The sequence below is a fragment of the Parus major genome, chromosome Z, assembly GCF_001522545.3.
Source record: "Parus major isolate Abel chromosome Z, Parus_major1.1, whole genome shotgun sequence".
NCBI classification, from domain to species: Eukaryota; Metazoa; Chordata; class Aves; order Passeriformes; family Paridae; genus Parus; species Parus major.
The window spans coordinates 16,635,168-16,656,942 of NC_031799.1; the positions used below are offsets into that span (position 1 = coordinate 16,635,168).

The 21,775-nt window shown below is 38.5% G+C and overlaps 1 protein-coding gene across 8 annotated transcripts in view; it reads right to left on the reverse strand.

Annotated features, from left to right (window-relative positions):
* Positions 1–2,223: 2,223 nt before the first annotated feature.
* SLC38A9 (solute carrier family 38 member 9) overlaps positions 2,224–21,775 on the reverse strand; it is a 45,617-nt gene continuing 26,065 nt past the window's right edge. For 7 of the 8 annotated variants that reach the window (XM_015614929.1, XM_033520462.1, XM_015614928.2 and 4 more), the window contains 5 exons: positions 21,668–21,774; positions 15,308–15,421; positions 14,311–14,459; positions 5,893–5,982; positions 2,224–3,996 (listed from right to left, as the gene is read on the reverse strand). In XM_015614929.1, the coding sequence (XP_015470415.1) occupies positions 3,831–3,996; positions 5,893–5,982; positions 14,311–14,459; positions 15,308–15,421; positions 21,668–21,774 (626 nt within the window). In that variant the 3' untranslated portion in view covers positions 2,224–3,830. The remainder of the gene's footprint in view (positions 3,997–5,892; positions 5,983–14,310; positions 14,460–15,307; positions 15,422–21,667; position 21,775) is intronic. The other variant, XM_015614933.1, reaches the window with a different exon arrangement.

The following is a 21,775-nucleotide window of genomic DNA, read 5'->3' on the forward strand; positions in this document are numbered from 1 at the left end:
GCAAACAGAAGACAACTCTTGTGCAGAAGAGTTCTCTGGTGGAGAAGGGAGCAGCCTGGAGGTTGGGTATGCAAGCTATCAACATGACAAAGAGCTCAGTGTTGCAACCAAATACCATTATCTTCACATATTTTCTGCAAAAGGCGTTGGAAAGGCTGAACCTCTTAGAAAACAGGCAATCTTACACAAAAGATCCTCCCTGAGACCCTCTGTTTACATGATGCAGTGTTTGAATTCCAAATGCTCTTATTTGCTGCACTGGTCATTTGAGCTACATGATTTAATTCATTAGCATTACATTGCCAATCCAGACAGATCAGGGGAAAATTATTTGTAGGAACAGATGCAGCTCTGAGACACTGGAAGAACAAAGGAAAACTGAGAGCCAGTAAGCTTAGGAGTAATTATGAAAACTACTAAAAGCTGGAAGGAAGAACCTGGGCAACAATAACATTACAAAATTATGCTAGGCCATTACAGAGTAGGGAAGAAGATTAGTACAAGCATATAGGGAAGGTAGCCCTTCTTGTGTTGTAAGAAAAGACAGACTTAAAAGCTCTATCATCTGTCATTGTCTTTAGAAAATACAACTAATTCTGTTCATCACAATGCTCCCATTGAAAAACTAATCCCTTGGCATCAGTGCTGAAGTGTGTAATAACCTACAGACGTGTCCACAAATTCACCACACAGGCATGTTCACAACTGCTCTTGGAGCTTCCTGGGAATTCCCCTGGCTACTTAGGCTTTGGCAATGTCTGAAGGTCATGCTGGGTTAACGCCTTATGTATCTTGGGATCTGGATTTTAACATGATGGTATCAGCATAGAGGACTGACTGCAGCTGCTCAAACCTCATGCAACAAGAATGTCAGTTTGCATCACTGAGTTATCACAAAATACGGAGGGAGGGCTGGATTGCCAGAGCAAAATGAGTTAGGGATGGTGCCAAACAAGGAGCCTGGTACTGTTAAAGAAAACCTTACATTCTTAGTCAATACCCAAAGCCAAAAGTGTTTCACCTCACAGCTTACTTCAGCAAAGTTCAAGTGTAAAGACAGAATTCAGTATTTCCAGCAGAAATTATTTTTCTGCTGTGAGAAGGTAATAAATTCTATTTCACAATACACTGCTGGGTCCATATATTACTTTCTTTGCTTTGGAAATCACATAATGATATCCTGGAACACAGAACCTGAGGAACTGAAATTAGCTGGCCATCACTGCAGATGAAGTATGTGTTTGTAAAGAACTACATTTTGTACTTGCACAAAAAAAGACACTGCAATGTACTTCTGGTCTTTTGGGGCATTTAAGCTCTAGGTTTTAGGTTAAATTAATTTAAATTAAGTTTTGGGCATTAAATTTTAAGATATTGTTTAACTTATGATCCTGACAAAGATGAGAATCCCTGAAAATGCTAATCTACTTACAAACCCCTGACTTACTTCTCATTCTTGTGAAAATCTCAACTGCGTGTAGTAAAATTAAAAAAATACTTTCTTATAAGAAAGTGTGCTTCAGGGGATGACAGTATAATGAAATATTTGCTATCACTCTAATGCTTACCAGTTTGCAATTCAAATCAAAGCTTTTAAAGGCTTGTGTAAATAAACAGTGCAGCACGAATCTATCTCTGTAACACAGGGCTGAAACAGTCTTTTTAAAATGTTCTAGAAGGAATAATTTCCTTCTAAACTTTAACTCAGTCATTGTACATTGCACAACTGAAAAATGAGACAGATACAAGATGCAATTAGGACACTTCACCATGAATTCTGTCTTTCTTAGGAATTTCTGTTGACTACTAGATCCTAACAGAATTTAATTTTGCTAAAATCAGTGGTACTTTATCAGTTTCAATTACAAAGATATAAATAATGAAATCATATACAAATGGAAGATGGAAGAATATAATCAAATTTAATTACCTGCATTCATCAGAATTTGTACCTAAATTAAGCACTGAACCTATAATAAATAAGCACAATAGCTTAATGTGAATAAGCCAACAATGCTAGGCAATCTGTGTCTTTTTGTCCTTTCCTTTTGGTTTTCAAGTACTTCTCTTGCAAGAGTCTATGCAGGAGAAAATGACCAGGAAGGGGCAGATAGTTCTCTCTAATACAGAGCAGATGATGGATATATTCTCCAATTCTGATTTAAAGGCACAGAAAGTTTCACAAGGAAAGAACAATTGGAAATAACCACTGTATTCTGCAGATAGTATTCCAAACCCATATAATCTTTATTTCATACAAATCAAAGGATATTTAGGAAAGTGAGTATCCTTTACACAGCTTGAGGAGCCTAAGTAAAACAAATGGATTTACATCATTACTACAAAAATTCACACAATTTCCCAGAGAAACGTGGTAATAACCTAGGTTATGTTTTTCACCATCTTTCTGATGAAAATATGAACTCTTACCCTGCAATATAATTATCTTTCCCAGCTCCTACTTCACAAACATTGCACCACTCTAATGCTTTTCCTATTTTACTTATTTTGGAATTTAGTATTCCTCAGAGCTCTCTTTCAGTTATTCTGCATTTGTTGATTATTTAAATGCACTGAAATTCTGCACAAAGAGGACTTTCTATTCTCTCTCCAACCACAAAAATGACATCCCACTTGTGTCTGGCAACCTAATTACTGCATGTTTTGAGATAAGACAGAGTTACAGCAGGTAGATGAAGGAAGGTGTCTATGCGCTTACGCATGTACACCCTCTTGATCTGTAAACAAGAAGTAAAAAAAATCCCAAAAAACAGCCCCACAACACAATCTTCCAAGATTCTTCCATCTCCTGTTAAAAATTATTTAAAACTTAAATTCTTTTACTTCATCCATGATTCTGAAGAGTGCTGTCTTTGTTTCTCTGCTCACACTCAAAGTGTCTGGAGTAACATGGTGGGGAAGTGAGAGACCACCAGAGGAAGACCCTACAAGGGCAGGCCTGTGAGGAATAAATGCTGTGTACACCATGCATCCATAAAAGCCACATGCAACTCCTGACAAGACAACTTCACAGCACATAATAGCCCAGTAACAGAGTTGAACTGAGGTCAAGCCTGGAATACTAATTTTAATTGTCTTGTTCTAATTTTTTTTTATCCTCCCGGCTTTTTTGTATTGTAAGATCACAAATAACTTGTGTATATATTGGTTCTGAATAAAACACTGAAACATGAGTTTATTGTTTCTCTATGTTGGAATTTCCTAGAGGAAAAATATTGCCAAAACAATTTAATAGTGTATTCAAAATTAAGAGTGCATTTTGACCCAAGTGACAATAAATTAACCTGAAAAAAAAGAGGAAAGACAATAAATTCTTCTTTTTCTAAACAAATCAGGAAAATAACTGCAACAAAAGAGCATTTCAAAGAGTCACTGAACAATACTGAGAAAGCATGTCTGCTAATCAAGGTAAGGACAGCTCATTTGGAGAAAGACTTCCACAGCTTGAGGCTGGAAGCTTTTTGTTTGGAGAAATGTGCTGTAAAAAATTAAAATATTTAAACTTTGTTAATTTTTTTATTCAAGATACATTTCTTGTTCAAGATACATTAATTAATGTATCTTGAACAAAATGAGAACTGTATCACTCAAATCTGAACCATTTCACTTTTCATAAACCTGTGTTTTCAGAGAAGCAAGACATGTTTCCTGTAAAGCACTTGAAAGATGTGTTTCAAATTTGTTTCAAAGGTGCAGCTGTTCTCAAGATCCTCACACTGGGGACGGTTCTCATGCCTCACAGTGTTGCTCAAGGCTGTTGCCAAATATCGCAGTACCACTTGTGACAGCCACGGGAGAAGGGGGAGTTTTCACAATAGGAATTGTGCAATCAGATTAGCCAGTCCAAGGAGGATTATAAAGATGTGAATGATCAATGCAGGCCACGTCAGCTGCCCAGCACGGTGCAGGGAGATCATGTAGATAAGTGATGGATACACGAATACGAAGGCCAGACCACATGTTGCTCCAGAGTATCTGTGGAAAGGGAGGGAAGAGGGGAAGAAAAAAAGAAAAAAAAGGAAAGAATGCTTTGCATTTATTCTTATTTCTTGTTGTCATTTTCCCCTGCCAAACCAATGAACAATCTGGATTAATACTGACTATCTGCAATTGCTAAACATAAATTTCTGTTCCTTGCTGACCTCTACCTCTTTCACGAGCATTTAATTATCACTCCCTGTGTTGTCCAGCCCCCTTCTTGACTGTACCTGCACTCTGACATTCAGGCTTTCAGTCACATCCTGTGATGCTGTTGGGGACCAAGTCCCTTACTTAGACTTTCTACTCTCTTTGGGAAAAATTGTAAACACTTAAGAGAAAGAGACTGTGCATCCTCTGTTACACATCCTTTACTGTCAGAACTGCAAACCTCATTGTACCCCAGAGATCTGAGAACACGCATTAAAGCATTTATATATAGAAATGTTCCTGAATCTGCAACTCTCATTTTAATTTATTTAATGAGCTTCTAGCAAGTCATTCTCCAGACCTAAAAGGAACAACATGCCCTTATGGCAACATGATGAACCACAGCGAGGTAAACATTTAACTGTTCTTTTTCTAACCTCTCCCTTGCTTACAAAAATGTTCTCATTAATTTCATCTACTAAGCAGCCAAATGTTACTAAGTAACAACATATTTTGTTTCATACATCTGAACATTTCTTTCAGAGGAAAGATCAGTCTAACTTAAAAACATTCAAGTTAGACTGTATAAAGACAATTTATCTGCTGGAAATGCACTGTTCAACATATTTGGGTAGTAAGCGCAATATTAGAAGAGATTAGAATATTAGAATATTAGAAGAGATAAGCACCAATTTGCAAACAGAGACATGTACTGCAAAATGTTTAACCAAATTAGATTATTAGGAAGAAATTAATTCCTGTCAGGGTGCTGAGACACTGGAACAGGTTGCCCAGGAAAGGTATAGATGGCCTGTCCCTGGAAATGTCCAAGGCTGGGTAGGATGGGGCTCTGAGCAACCTGGTCTAGAGGAAGGTGTTCCTTGCCCATGCCAGGAGGTTGGAACTAGGTGATCTTCAAGGCCCCTCCAAACCGTAAGGTCCATTCTATCATTTTAAGCGTCAAGATGACAATGATTAACTAGACCATCTCTATTACAGGAATATTAAAAAAATTTTACTACAAGGAGAGGTAGAAGAAAAGGAGGAAATAGGGAAAACCCTCAAAGATCAGCCACTGAGAAAAAGTAAGTTATTTTGCTATTTTGGTCAGACCCAAACCTGTCATTCTGGTTTTATAATTGCAGATTTCTGTATTTTTAAATACATCTCCCTCTCCTGGTTGCTTTAGGAAAGATGCAAACCAAGAATAAATGACAATGCATATAAATATGTTGGGGTCAAACATAGTAAAATAAGACTACTCATAATTTCCTCTAACATTTTCTAATTATAGAAATCCTATCTTTTTATCAACATATGAAATCTAAGATACAATTTAGAAGCACAACTTTGATGCCACTTTTCCCTTTAAAGTTACTTGCTTTCTTGGGTTTTTTTATTATGCACCTTCAAGCCAGGTTCAAATTGTCTTAATATAAAACAGAAACCTGAGAAAAGAACACAGTAACAAAGCAACTTTTCTTCTAGCACCATACTCTTTTATGAGTAGAGTAAAAGGTCCTCAGATGCAGCTCCAGTAATACTCAACCACCTCAGACACAGAGGCACAATAACAGATGTCAGAGCTTTGCAAGCTGATTGTTTATGCACCAAATCATTATTTACAACTTAAGAAGGCGTAAGCTTCACAAAATATAAAGGTAGAATTATTAGTGCTCCTTTTCAACATCAAGACCCAAATGTAGCAACATCACATGGAAGCTCAAGGAAAGCAACACTCACCTTATGATACCTCCTATATTTGGATAAAATCTTGCCATTGCTACTCCAGCTCCTACGATGGCTAGGTTCAGGATAAGCACGTGGAAAAGGCTATGGGAAAGTGAGGAAAGAGTGTTAAAATCTGTTATATTTATTACAAAATACCACCACTGTCCAGCATTTACTCTAACATTTAACTGGTACACAGATGGTGCTTTCATTTGCATGACTCACTACATTAAAGCTAATTAATTTAACAGCAAACGTGTAATCTACTGAATATTCAGAGTGCTAATTTCTAAATATCTAGTATGTTGACTCAAAATATTCTTAAGGAATAAGAATGTGTAATTTGGCAATTCTTATAAAAAACATCATATGTGGTATTCAGCACGCAGGCGTTTCAGATGGATATTGAAATACCAAAAAACAATATTGTATAACTTAATTCCCACACAAAAGAATTAGCTTGTTCACAAAATGATCTGAATCGCTCAAAGTGATCTAATGGAAACCAGAAGAAAGGCAACGATGTGTCAAGTGGAAAACACTACAAACACTATTAGGGGGGAAATAAAACCTCACAAATTTGAACTCTACTGCATTTTGATAGAGGACAAACATTTACAGTGCTGGATGTCTTATAGTATATGAACTGTAATAAACTTCCTTGCTTCTGCCCTATTTACGCTGAATTTTTTTGTTGAATTTGTTTTTACAAATAATTTCATGTTGCTTTCCTTTTGCATTAAGGATGAGAAGAGTAGAGATTTTATGTTCTGCAAAAACAGCTTTTACTGCATGAGACAAATTCAGTGCAGTTATGCACAGAGCTGAGACTCAGGAAAGTATCACTTTTCTTTCAAGAATATGAAATGTTGGCATATTTTAGCATAAGGTAAAGTCAGGAAATATAATAAAAACCTGTGATATTTTGGTCACACAGCTGTTTCTATGAAGGGAAAAAAGAATTCTCACAGAGGAAACATACATACACTTACAGGCTTTGTTTATTCTTCTGGAGGATATGATTTCCTAAAATATACAAAACCTGTAAGCCAAGGCTAACTTTTTCTTCACTGTAGAAAGTATGTGTATTATGGAGGATGTAACTAACTAACAAACTTTTAAAAAGTGACAGCTTCCATGGCTATGGCTGAAACTTGCTGCTTTCCAAGTTAGGAAGAAAGATTAGAGACACAGAATAGTTTCATTAAAGTTCAAGGAAATGAAGGCAATTAAAACACAAAGGAATAATGTAAGTTACAGACTGTTTTAAACCTTCAATCTTTAAAATTGATTTCAAAAAGACAGAAAAATATCTTTAATTTTGTACATGACATTCTAAGAGTCATACAAGAGGGACCTTAGAGATCAACAATTGCAGTGAGACTACAGCAGCCGTTTAAGTTTAAAAAAAACTTAATTGGATATAAATCTGGAAAGACCATGTGAACAAAAAATAAATTTCCAAGAATCAGACCTCTTAGGGACTCAATGTGTACACCTTCTCTAATACTGCTAAGGAAAGACAGTTAATTAACCTGTTCACAAAAAAATGTCTGCCATTAAAAACAACTTCCTCTCTCCATACATGTGGCAGATCGCAAATCTTACTATCACACAACTGAAGCAGAAAGTTTATGGGCCCAGAAAATGACAGCTCTTCTTCCATTCTTATTTTGCTGAGATTTTTTTTTTAGGGACTAAAAGAGAGACTAAAACCAGTGCAGGCTTACTAATTAAAAAATGCTTTGCAAATTTGTGTCAGTCTGGAGTATTTTAGCAGAAAGCCTGAAAAATTTCTGAAATATTTTATTCTGGTATGCTCTGAAGACATGATTTTGTTGTTCAAAGCTGCTTCAAAAAAAGTAAAATAAAAAAAAAATTCTAGATTCTTTTAGATTTTGAAAGTGAACAGTCTGTATGTTTGATGTGAAATGAAACATTTTTCAATTTTTGGATCAGGATTATTGGGTTGAGGTGGGGACAATGTGTTCTGGTCAGTTGAAAACAATGGCCCTCAAATGCTGAAGCCTCCAAAGCAACTCAGTACTTGTAGAGTAGTGATTTGCAGTTTTCATTGTTAAAATTAGATTCCTCAAAAAACAATACCAGAATCAGAAGGTCTGAAAAGGCTATCTGTGTCAATGTCAAAGACTGCACTGCATTCCTCCCCTGGAATGTCCTTGCTCCTTTCTCTATCTTTTGAAACAGCCTGAGCTGTAACCATGACACTGGACAACAGGTATTTAACCTGCAAACCCTTTCTTTTACCTAGGCAGATAGTCACAGCTCAGCTCAGCTCATCTCCAGGATGGGGAAAAACTCTTGATCTTGATGGGGAGAAAGGCATTACCATTTAGGAAAAAAGCCCTACCCTTCTGAATAAAGTAAAATCTGATACCTAGAGCTACTGGTAGCTACATTATTTGAGACAGTACTTTTCCTAAGAGTCCAGAGCTCCGTGCAGGTGTGTTCCAGACAGGAGAAGCATTTCTCGTAGCCTGTGACATTTTAACAAGTTCCGAATTGCTCAGTTTAAACCTGACACAGGCTTATAGTAAAATTAATGCTCATCACACATTGCAAAAGGACAGTCAGGAAAACAGCATTTGGAGGCAGGGGACATAACCATACCACGACCTATTACAATTATACAAAGGAAAGTATTTAGAAAATATTTGACCTATTTTTGCTTAACCACCCTGGTCACGTACAGGTGTTTTCTAAGTGTTTTCTTCCTCATGGCAGCAGAGTTGGGTGGCCCATGCCAGGGCTGGGCTGTCTGCCTGGTTAGGGCTACTGTTCTGAGGCACAGGTTGGGTTGCCTGAAGGAGGCTGTAATTCACAAAGGAGGCACACCCATGGCAGGTCTTTTGTATTCTGTCCTCAGTCTACATACCCAGCCGGGCAGATGAAGATGCTAGCTCTCTTCTATAAACGGAATCACTGCTCACCTGCAAAATCCTGCAATCCCACAAATATGATAAAAGAGAGGAGAAAAAAAAAAAAAAAAAAAAAAAAGGAAAAGCAAGCTTTCCCCTAAGTCTTGCGTTTTTTCTCTCCTGGCAAGGTTAACCTTTCACATTGACAGAGTGGAGAAACAACCTTCTAAGCCAGAAGATCTTTAAAGGACTTGCTCCATCAAGTTCTCTCCTGTGGAAGTGGCAGCTACACTTAAGTCACTGAACAGCAGTGATCATATATATCTAATTAACTTTGGCATCCTCAAAGTAAGAATCATGTCAGAAACAGTGAAACCAAACCCTGGCACAGGGGAAATTTAATGACAGAAACTGCTTTTAATTCCCTCTAGTTTTAAGTTCTCTCAGAAGTTCTGAACTCAGCATGGAGTCACAGGATGAACACACACCATAAGGGAAACTGGAAAGCAAGGAAAGAAGAAAAATAAGGATCGTCCAAGTAAAGATTTTTGACAGGTTTCTGTATCTAAAAACAAGTTTTCCTCCTGGAAATCTCACTCAAGTGACATTGGTAAAAAGACAATGAATCCCAACCTTTAAGAAGCTAGACAGAAGTTAGATGAAGAGCAAAAGACAATGAATCCCAACCTTTAAGAAGCTAGACAGAAGTTAGATGAAGAGCAAAAGACAATGAATCCCAACCTTTAAGAAGCTAGACAGAAGTTAGATGAAGAGCAAAAGACAATGAATCCCAACCTTTAAGAAGCTAGACAGAAGTTAGATGAAGAGCAGACAAGCAAATGTGCATGCAAACAGAATAAATGTATTTTACTACATCAGAAGACATACATCTGTGGGAGAACTGGCAGGTCTGCTGGGCTACCATGGAGTAAAGGGAGGACAATCATTAAGGAAAGATAAGTCATTTTTGTCTGTCAGCTCATTTAACCCCTCAAAACAGAAAAGACATTAGGAAGTTTTAAAAAATTATCAGATGACTGTATATAGCACTTTATACACACCATATAATTAATCAAGGGAATTTCTATCACAAATATCACTTTAACCAAGAGCTAGTAGTAACAATCAAAAAATTGGCTTTCTGTACATATAAGAAGATCCAGAGTCAAATAAGAAACAGCAGATAAAGCACATGCATCTGGCCCTAAATCAGCTGTTAAATGACGCCATTACAAACATATCTCATTTTAGTAAAGAAAGCAATTACCCAACACACAAAATTTTGGCCTTCCTTAACACAGGGAGAGCAGAGAGAATGAAAAGTTCCTTGGGTTTTGTCCCAGTACATAATTTTCTCTGTTGTAATCTGTATACTAGCATACATTTTGCAAATAAAAGAAGGAATTAAGATGTTTTCTCTCATTTCTCAATCTTTTCTAGGAATTAGAGAAAGGCTGAAGGATTTATTGATTGAGTGCACCCTCAGCATCAGGCTGTGTATGATGCAGTGGACATGCTGATGGGAAGGGATGGCATCCCCAGGGACCTGGACTGGCTTGAGAGGTGGGACCATGCAAACCTCAGGGAGTTCAGCAAGGCTGAGTGCAAGGTCCTACACCTGCATTGCAGCAATCCCAGCCACACCCCCAGGCTGGGCAGAGAAGTGATTGAGAGCAGCCCTGTGGGGAAGGCTTGGGGGTGGTGGCTGGTGAAAAACTCACCATGAGCCCACAGTCCTTTTCACATCCTGGGCTGCATCCAAAGCGGCATTGGCCAGCAGATTGAGGGAGGGGATTCTGCTCCTCTGCTCTGCTGAGACCCCACCTGGAGCACGGCATCCAGCTCTGGGGTCCCCAGCAGGAGGACAAGGAGTTGTTAGAGCAAGTGCAGAGGAGGGCCAGCAGGTTGCTGGGGGGACTGGAGCACCTCCCTATGAGGATAGGCTGAGCAAGTTGGGGCTGTTCAGCCTGGAGAAGAGAAGGCTGTGTGGGGACCTCACAGACACCTTCTGGTATCCAAAGGGCCCACAGAGAAGCTGGAGAGGGATTCTCTGACAGGAACTGGAGTGACAGGGCAAGGAGGAATGGGTACACACTGAAAGGGGGAGATTTAGGTTAAATATATGGAAGAAACTCTACTGTGAGGGTGATCTGATCTGGAACAGGTTTCCCAGGCAAGCTGTGGATGCCCCACCTCTGGAAGTGTTGAAGGCCAGTTTGGATGGGGGGTCTGAGCAAGCTGGTCTAGTCAAAGCTGTCCCTGCCCATGGCAGGGGGTTGGGACTAAATAATCTTCAAAGTCTCCTTTCCAATCCAAACAACTCCATGATTCTATGTGATTATGTCTGTAAGAGAACTACTGTGTCTAGGATATCTACACATATATTTAATTTTAAGATACACAGAGACACAGGAGAATGATAATTGTACATAAGAGCAAGGAGAATCCTCCTTCTTGGAATCAAGGATGCTTTTGCTCTCCTCCTTACTGTTGGAAGACAAGACTCATTTCCTTTCAGATAAGCAAGTTTCCACTGTTCAGCTTATCTCTACTGGGAAACCTGGGAGAAGAAAAGTTACATATTGTCTGTTTAAGCTTTTAAGTTTGGAGAGGCTGAGCTGCTTCATCACGCAAGACTATGGGTTAGTAGGATACACCATAGGTACACAGAACAAAGAGCTGTTCATAGAAAAATAGCACAACAGCATATCGAAAAAGCACTGGATAAAAGAGATGAAAATCAAGTCTTCAGACAATAAATGTTCCTTTGAAGATGGGTATGTAGCTTTTCATGATAATCCATTTATGATCCATGGTTTACCAGAACAAAATAAAATATGAACCATGTGCTGCTTTTGGTAGAATTTGCCTTTGATTAGTTCAAAAATCAAGACTATAAATTGCAAAACAGCAAACTAATATCTTGGTGCTTTATTATAACCAGCGACAGATAAATAAAAAGGGGTAAAACCCAGAGAATGAAATTGATCTGAGCAATACAATCACTCCCAAGAAATAAAAACTACTTGGTAGCCCCGTAAACATGTGCTAGATCAAGCTATTTGCTTTAAATCGACCCTATCCACAATTCTAAGTACTCCATTTAATCACTTAATGGCTGTCTGTTAACCCCATCCACAGCAGGGAAGGTACCATACCTGCAAATAACTGCTGATGTGAAGAAGCCGGGCTTTTAAAATCAGTGAGCTTCCATGTGAAACAACCAACAGCTTAAAAATGAAGATGGAAAAATATCTAACAGAAACTTGGACCAAAGGAGAGGGTGTTTCTGTTAGACTCTGTTCTTTTTGTTGCTTTTATTTGGACAATTATAGCCAGAAGGCAAATTTACAACATTCCTCTCAGCTGCAAAGAAAACTGAATAGAAGAAAGATGCACCTATGCAAAGATTACGTGCTTTAACATATAGAATCACAGGGTTAAATGAGGCTAGGTTGCCAACAGAGATCCTGTTCTTTTCCTCCTTTTACATCCCTTGGGTTCATTACTCACACAAAAATTTTCTCCAGACATGTGACCCAGGATATTCACCTCCATATATTCACCTTATACAGATATCTAAGAGGTAAAACATGAATTTCTGCACTTCAGTATTCTTATTGCCCAAGATCTGTTAGCCCTGTTTAATGAGAATTTTGAGAAAAGAAGCCAAGTATATTCAACTATTAGCAGAGTGCTCATTTTTCTACAGAAAAGCCACAGAACTTAATATTTCCAGGCAGGTTCTTGAGAGTTAATCAACGAGCTCTCCAGTAAGACATCTGCCTATGTCAGTAAGAGCAACATCTTCATGCAAAACATTTCCCTACAAAAGCAGCTCTGGGAAAAACCAAAAATACTGAAGTTTTCTCCTAGAGAGGTGATAAAGTGCTACTAAAGGAGCTTTGTTGGTTTAGGGGACTGGCGAGAACCAGTCATGAAGACACATTTCACAACCAGGCAGTAAACCTTTACAATCCTCCCAAAGACATGTCCTTTGCTTGCTACCAGCCTTCAGTAAGTCTTCACTGCATAGAATAAAACAAGGGCCGACCTTGTAAATGCACAGAAACCAGAGCCTGAAAGTTAACTGAGTGATTTCTGTGCCATACTTGAGACACCTCGGATGCTAGCTAGCAAGAGACAGCCAGAATATGACACTACTTTATCCCTACAGGTTGGAGAGACTTATATGGCTTCCTAGAAACAATTTTTGATTTCTCAGAAGCTTTAAATACTTCACTATAAGGAGTCTTAAAAAAAAAAAAGAAATTAAAAATGAGTGAAGCTACCCACAGGACATCCTGGAGGCAAGAATCAAGCAAGTATCTGCATCATCAAATTCGTCATACCATGAATGCTTAAAACAGCAAGCTGGAATTAACCTGAGAAAAGACTGGCATAAAGCTGTAGATTCTAGGAGAGGCCATGAGGGAAATGAAAACCATTCTGGTCAGAGTAACTAGAGGGAGGAGGTAGGAAAAGACAAATCCACATAATATAAAGGACAAGACTATTTCCCAGTGACTGTGAAATCCATCTTTAGCACTTAAATAAATGGCCTTGTTTCCAACAGTAACTTGAAGCAGTTCCTAAAAATCTCAACGTTGAACTGCACACAATTCAGAGTTAAAAAAAAGCAGCCACTTATTTCACTGCCTAATTTTAGGCATCCAGTTTCTAGAACTTCTCATACCTATTTTAGGACTCAGAAGAAACTTGGAACAACATCTCTGCAGACCTGAACTGCTGATGCCACAAAGGAAATACACATTCCTTCCTGAGAGGATTTTTTTTCTCCTTTCCTCCATCAACAGTAATTCACAATACAAAATAAGAAACTTGGAGATAAATGGCAACTTCTCAACTGTGATAAATTCAGTGCTCCAGTACTCCAAATATAAATGTCCTAGGTTTTATTTAAAAACACAAACTAAAACTGAAATCTGCATCAGCTCTTCCCTGGCGTACAGTTACTGTACAAATGCAAGGGTGTGGCTCATCTCTGAAATTAGCATGTGAAAAGCTATTTTTATAAGCATAGCAGCAGCCCAGATAGCACAACTAACAACTCACTTAGCTATTCACTCTGTTTAAAAACAGATGGATGATTACTCATCATGCACAATCAAAACAAAAATGGCATGCTGAAAGGATAGTATCTGGAGTATATGTTTTTCACAGCTTAAGGATTGCTAGATGAAATGGTTCTGGACTAAACAATTTCTTTTCCTGTACTACTTTTCTTTTGCGATATAATTGCATAACACAAAGGGACTGTGTTGACAAAATTCCTATTTATTGATAAAATGAAGAGCTAAACTAAAGACACCCCCCACTCCCGATATTCTGCTCTGGCAAACTGCAGCAGTTCTCATTTTCAGGCAACTTTATTTTGTATGCCTATTCATCCTGACTCTAAAAACTCTGTGAAACTAGCTTATGAAATGTACCTAATATAGAAAGAAAATCCCCAAAAAACAGATTTCTGACAACAGAAGGCCAGTTAACCAAAGTGTGCCAAACTATTGTCAAGAAACAGACTTCTTACCTTGGGTAAGCATTTCCAAAAAACTGTCTTAACAGCTGAACTCGTGCCAGATAGCCCAACAGTGGGTATACAGTCATCATTTGGAACAGCAGGAATATTCTTGCAACAAATGACATGATGTCATCACTGGGAAAGTTATCTAGAAAATTCTAAACATATAAGTAATGTTACACATCGGTGGTGGCTTATTTACATGTGTCTGCTGGTTTTTAATATCTGTGTGCCAGAAAGAATGGGTTAAAATCCAAACTACAATTGCTAAATTAACTCCATAACATGAAAAATCCTCCCCCTCTTTGCCTTGACACCAAATAACACCGAATTTTTGAATATTACTAGGCTGATGTCAATGTTAGTATTATATAAGGAATTACATTCTGATCTTCTGAACATCCTCAAATAATCTAGGCTGTGGAAGGGCCACCTGACTTTTTAGGCAGATGGATTCACATTCTCCTATTAGGTGATCCTGCCCCTATACTCAGCCCTGGTGAAGCACATCTGGAGTGCTGTGTCCAGTTCTGGGCTCCTCAGTACAACAAAGACATGGAGCTCCTGGAGCGGGTCCAGCTCAGGGCTACAAAGATGAGGAAGGGACTGGAGCATCTCTCTTACAAGGAAAGGCTGAGGCAGCCTGTTCCTGCTGCACCTCATCAATGTATACAGGTATCTGAAAGGAGGATGCCAAGAGGATGGATCTGGCTCTTCTTGGTGGTGCCAAGCAATAGGAAAAGAGGCAATGGACAGAAACTGATGCACAGGAAGCTCCAGCTGAACACAAAGAATTTCTCAATGTCAGTGACTGTGCACTGGAACAAATCATCCACAGAAATTCTGGGAGGCTCCTTTGCTGAAGATATTCCAGAACCATCTGTGCAATATGCTCTGGGATGGCCCTGCTTGAGCAGGGAGGTTGGACCAGATGACCCACTGTGATTCCCTCCAAAAAACTCATTTTGTGATTCCATGAAATTCATACTGCAGTAAAATATCTCACCTGTTCAATACATTCTTTGGATAATGGTGGAGAAGGGAAAGATGCAAAAATTATCACTCCAACATACAGATATGTTAGTCCAACCAGGAAGTATGCAATAGAGAGGTCTCTCACCTGAGGAAAAACAACATTTTATTTTGGCCAGCACTTACACACAAAACCAGATGAAATAAAAACCTCACGAGAAGATTTCTATTTCATGTATTACTGTTATTTTTATATGCATTACTTTTTTATATTTACTACTATCACTTGTATATTTTTATTTTTACTTCCTACTACTTGAATAGAGACTTCAGACCTCATTCTGATCAGATCAGAAAGCTTCAAGGAGATACCCCAAAGTGGAGCTGGACAAGTATTATGTATCTCTCTACCAAAAAGGCACCATGAAAAAGATATGCCAATAAATGTATCATGTAATTCTTGATGCATAAACATACACTAGTTATTAAAACAAACAAGAAACCCCTTCTACTTTCTTACATTCACCTATTCCTACTAAGACCCTTGGGACACAGACACACCTGTCTAAGACAGAAAACCCAGCAATGCCCTACATTAAATTTATTGTCATGAATAAAATCTTGCAATCAAAGACATCAGTCTACCCAACTGCAGATATAATGCAAAGGAATTTAATCAAAGGTTTTAAAGAAAGAATGTTGAAGTTAGGGTCATAAATCCACACTTAAATACACTACATACACTTAAGTATGGACTTAAACCTAAACTTCAGTGTTTGGTTCTGAAAATTTTAGCTATCTGTATAAAACATATAATATACACAAGTATTTTCCACTACACAAAAATAATCACACACTTCTTACAGGAAAATAGCTGGCAAAACTAATTAAGTACTTTATGAAACTAGAGGATCCACATATACATCAGACTGATCTCACAGCAATGTACTTGGTGAGTTATTCTTCTACATAAATTCCTTCCTTCGGAAATAAAGAGGGAGACCATTTGTTTCTAGTTATTAGCTAACTAAATTCTGTATAAGCTTATGTAACAGTACAAAACACTCATCACCTTACAGCAAACCATTTGTTCAGCTGCTGCTAATCATCAGCTTCTTAAAGTATTACTACTAATGTTTCAATACATGACCCTGTTTTCCTAAGACCGAGAAGCAAGTCTTACTAGCTCAGGCATAGCACCAAATTATTAGGATTATACTGGTTTCCAGACCAGGGTGATAATTATCACCTGCAGCCAGCTCACTGAACATGAGCAAAGCTTCCTCACATATGTGCATGGAAATGTTTCCCTAAGTGCTTCTTCACACTATCTTGTTGACAGAAGAAGTGTATCCTATACCACTCCAGGCTCTGCCAAGGGCAAGGCAATCCCTGAGGAAAGTATAAAATGCTAGATTTATGAGTTTTGAAAGAAATTCAGATGGAAGTCAGTTTTTGGTGAAAATCATGGATTCTCCTGGTCATTTTGCCACTGTTTTTGGGGTAGAAGATTTCTCTCTGATGAGGAATATTACTTGCCTAATACAGGCTGATGTGAAAAAAGAATCAGTATGCTTTGAACACGTTCCAGGGTGGCCTTTGAGCTCCCAGCAGCTGCACAGTTCTGGCTGCAACCTCCTCCTCCTGCTGACCAGTTAAATGCACAAGGAAGATGATTCCCTGCACTCCACTCCCCTCACACTGGCCACAGGGTATGGACTATCAACTTTCATCAGAAGCTGAGCGGTAGCCTTTTCTTTAAATTATATGCATAATTTCTCCTTGTGACATGAGAACTGTACAGGTTTTTATATAACATGTACATCTTCAAAAGGACCAGTGTCCACCCACCCTACATGGGTAAGAACTGATTTTAAGAATACTAGATATGAGCATCCAAATTTCTTACAGGTATTTATCAGTAACTTCCAGGACTCAGAGACACAGGAAGATGGTTTTGCAAAGAGATACAGACTCTCATCTCTTGAGGACAGGACTTGAACAAACTGTACCCAAGACCTTCTTAATGTACATTATCTGCCAAAATCTGCTTTAAATCTGGTATTTTAGGTGTAGTCCTAATGCATAAAAACAGTTTAGTAACTTAGAGTTGTTATTTGTACTCTCCTGCACATAAGATCTAGAACCAACTGTAAAACTATTTTTGCTATGACAAGTGCATGCAATTGTGAGGGCAAGACATCTGAAATAAAATTCTTACTGCTTCCTTTGGACATGAAAAATCATAGATAGCTGGTGTGCTATTACCTCCAGCAGGTACTAGCACCAGAACTAACTAGTCCATGTTTCTAGAGTTCTTAAGGATGTCTGCTTTAATCTGCACTGAAACTAAGTGCTGAGATAATTTTGATGATTTATTTTCATAGCATGTAACACAATAGACTATTTTCTCCAGATGCTGTCACCCTACCAAGAGTACCCAAATTTTGATTTCAATAAGCTATGAAAAAAGAAACAGGCAACTTGAAAACCTGGATTTACTCTTTTCTCAAACATTCATCAGCTCCCTTCCAAACATACGCTGCTGTTTTAAGATCTTTGTAAAACACCATGTGTTTACATAACAGGAACATCTTTTGATTAATGTTCACTGTTCCTCAAGAGACTGGGTTCACTCCCTAAAGACCTTGGCTGTACTGTTTAGATAGCATAATTCCAGATAAAATCAAAGGACACATGGGGAGAGATAAAATAATTATTTCAAGTAAGAGCAATAACTATACTTTTTTATTTTAAATTTGATACTCAAGGCATTTCCATTCAAAATGGACATCGCTGTGGTGAAAGCTATGTAAGCATAAGAATACAGCAATTCTTACAGCCACAGTTTAAGTTTAAACTTGTAGAAAAAACAATGTTGGAAGCAGAAAGTATTTGCAGAATCATGGTGGAAGTCTCAAAGTAAGTATTTAAGGTAACACACAGGTCACAATCCATAAGAATCACAGCCTGATGCCTGCTAAACCCTTGTCAAATACACCTGAAGTAACAGGTAGATTTTCCAGACAGAGCTTGGAGAACATATGTTAGCTGCTGATAAGGAGCTGTCCTGGTCAGATCCACAAAACAAAGTGTTAGAAGTGCCACTGGAAGAAGAGAAAATTGAATGATCAAGGCTGGCAGCAGCAGTAGAACAGAGGAAGAAATCAGCCTCCCAACAAATGGGTAACTCTGATAAATCAGGTGGAGCTAATCAAGACAGCCCTGAAAATACATTGAATCACACATGAAAGACATTGTATCACACCCAGAGTCCAGTCAGTACTCAGGTGCTGGCCAGACCTGCAGCAAGGGATTTGACATGGCACTGTGAAGGCTCTGTGGCTCCATGGACATTTCTTATGTGGTCATGCAAAGAAAAGGCTACTTCCAGGCCTTGATTTGTCTGTTGAATGCCATGGAGAAAACAGTTCACTTCCTTCCTCAGTATCAGTGAAAGCTAGTTTGTGGGATTGCTTCTCGGATGGAGAAGCCTGTATTAGTGCTTAGCAATGATTACCACACTTGAAATACATTTTGATAATCCCATTTCAGATTAATCTCTTTTCAAGAGAGATGCTGTCTCTGTAATATCTCAACAGGACTTTGATCTATATGATAAAAATAGACATCACCTGTTCATGCATCAAGGGTAAGTGGTAACACTTAATTGGGTGACAAAAAAAAAAAGTCCTTTACTAGGATGGATGACATGCATACTTTTGTCTGGAAAGAGAAACCAATGGTATGGCAGCATCAACGGAAGCTCACTCTGTTTACAGGGAATAAAATGTTTAAATAATGCAGAAAATAAGTACCAATTACAACTCCATGCCTTCTGCAGTTCATACTCAGACAAAAATCATCTGCCCACTCACAGCCTTTCTTCCAGGTACACAACACTGTTAGGAGACAGCGCTAGTGTATTCATGCCTGCAGACCATGGTGGGCTTGTGTAGCATCTGTCCTGTTGCTCTGGGAAACTGATCACAGACATGAATCAGGAAAAAACCAACCAAAAACCACAGCTAAACTCATTTTTGTTCTGGGTTATGCCTCCTATGCAATTTCTTTTCAAACCATATGACTGAGCACTGTACAAAAACTTATGCTGATAAATACAAGGAAGCAGCAGCAGTGGGAGATAGGACCAGGAAGCTCAATTCTGAACTGCAGACTAAAATCCTGCCCACAGGGCTTCTCCAGACTGTGCTCCTGACATGTGGCTTACTCTAGTGCACTGCTCTTCTCACACCCATACCACTTTACAGGAATAGCAGCCAGAGAAATCCTCCCCCATGTGTGTTTTAGCTTTGGGCTGTGATACACGCCTGTGACCAGAATGGAAGCTGCTATTGTTTTGAATTTCTGACTCCGTAAGTGGAATGTTATTGTTTGTCTTACTTTTTTCCACCTCCCCAAAGAGTTGTTCTACGACCACTAGTTTCAGCAAGATTTGTTCAAGACTAAAACAGTGCTTTTCCAGTTTGCCAAGTTCTGCCTTTTCATAGAACACTGAAGGAAGTGACATGTTAACAGGTTGATCAATAAAACAGTGAAGTTTTTATCCACGGAGTTACATCAGTATCACCCCATCAGATACTGAGAGAAGAAAGCATCTTGAAAAAGTATGGGAAAAAACCCCCATGACTTATGACAGAGGGTAAGACCCCTAAACATATGGAAATCTCCCACTTAGCCCAAGCACATAATCACAAAACAGCTCTTAAAGAGCATAGGTACTTCATTAACATTTGCAAAGCACTTTTGAGACCTAGGTGAGAGGCTCCTGTACAGCTACAACAGGAAAAAGAACTTCCAGCCAAATAAAACTACTACAAGAACTACACAGAGATTTGTTTTCCCATTAAAAATCTTTCCTGTCATACTTCAAAGGTGTCCTTTCTGAGCAATTTGAACATTCTTCTGGAACGCAGAGTTTTGTCAAAGGCTTGAGATCCATGCTAGGGCTGACTTGGAAACTCAACTTAAGCTCCAGGGAGAGTATTAGAAAAGCTGATTCAAATGCAACCAGCAGTTTCTTCCTCCTTCACACAGGAGAAGCAAGCTGGAGAACACTCCAGGTGCTGCTCTTTGCATCTAATTGCTTGCTCTGATCTAAATGGAGGGGGAAAATACACAGGAAAACCTTGAAGATGGAATGAGGGTATTAGGCCTCCTCTGCATATAGAGCTGATTGCTAGAGATCTAGCCTTTAGAATTTGAAAGCCACAGCTAAAGAGAAATCTTGCCCTTCTCCACATCATAAGGATTTCTTAAGGAAATAGAGAAAAAGTTTACTTAGCTTTCTTTGTCCAGACCTCCAGCTGTTAAATTAACTTCTGAGAAGCCTGTAAGCCCCCAGAAGTCTTCCCGGAGGAGAATTCATGGCTTGTAAATAGGGTCATTCACAAACTGGTCTTGATTCACAGGTACAAGGAAGTAACTATGCAGATTTCTAAAGCCTAAGAGGTCCTGTCATTGCATTGCTACATAATCTGCACTTCACTGTCAAATAATCAAATCTGACATATTCTATCTGATGTGTTGTATAGGCATCTGGCTCTTTATGGTACTGACTGAGTAGGGGGACAAGATCACATCCAGAGGTTCCTTACAATCTCAAACATTCTGGGATTCTATGGTTTTGTACCGGTTTTCCATACAGCTAGTAATTAAAAATCTTTTTGTTATTGCAGGTACCTTTACAGCTAACATTTTAATGAACTTTGACAAGAATCCTTGGAAATAGAGAGGAAAAAATAAAGTAATAATTACAATAAAAGTTACTCTCAGACTCTGTGTATCGTGTTTACTCCATTTGATATTTTATAATGGGAAGATATTAACAAAGAATGCAGTTCATCTGGAGGAGCCATGTTTAACCTTTCCAAGGGCAAGGCACCAGTCCAAAGACTATATTTATCACAAAGCCTCCTGATTCAGGCTTCAACTTGCAGGATTTCCTAAATTGTGCCAAGTTTCTCTACAGACTTTGACTAGGATTGTGAGACAAAACTGCTGAAGGAACTCTGAGAAAAGGTATTACCTAGACCTCAAAACTACTCTTCAGGATTCTGCTAAAATCAGTCCTGTACCAAACATTTTTCCATTTATAAAAAAATACATTTTTTATTCTAAAATTGGTCAGTCTTCATTCAGTCTTACAACATTGTCATCGGCCTCTTGCGTGCAATTTGGCCATCTAATACCAGCTTGACCAAAAGTAAGTTCAGGGCATTCCTCAGGGATTTTGTGTGAATGCATTTGTAATTTATCTGTTACTCCCCCATAGCAAGGAAAAGAAGGTGTAATGTTTTTCTTATTAAATCACAGGAAAAAATTGCAGTTGTCTTGCAATCTAGCTATAAATCAGTCTTGTGCAGTTACTTACATTGTTTTCTTGATTCCTGTTATTCTGAAGAAGTGTGATGACACAATTGTGGATGAAGAAGGCAAGTGTTAGAACCCCCGTGAGCTGAGGGAACAGAATTCTAAACTC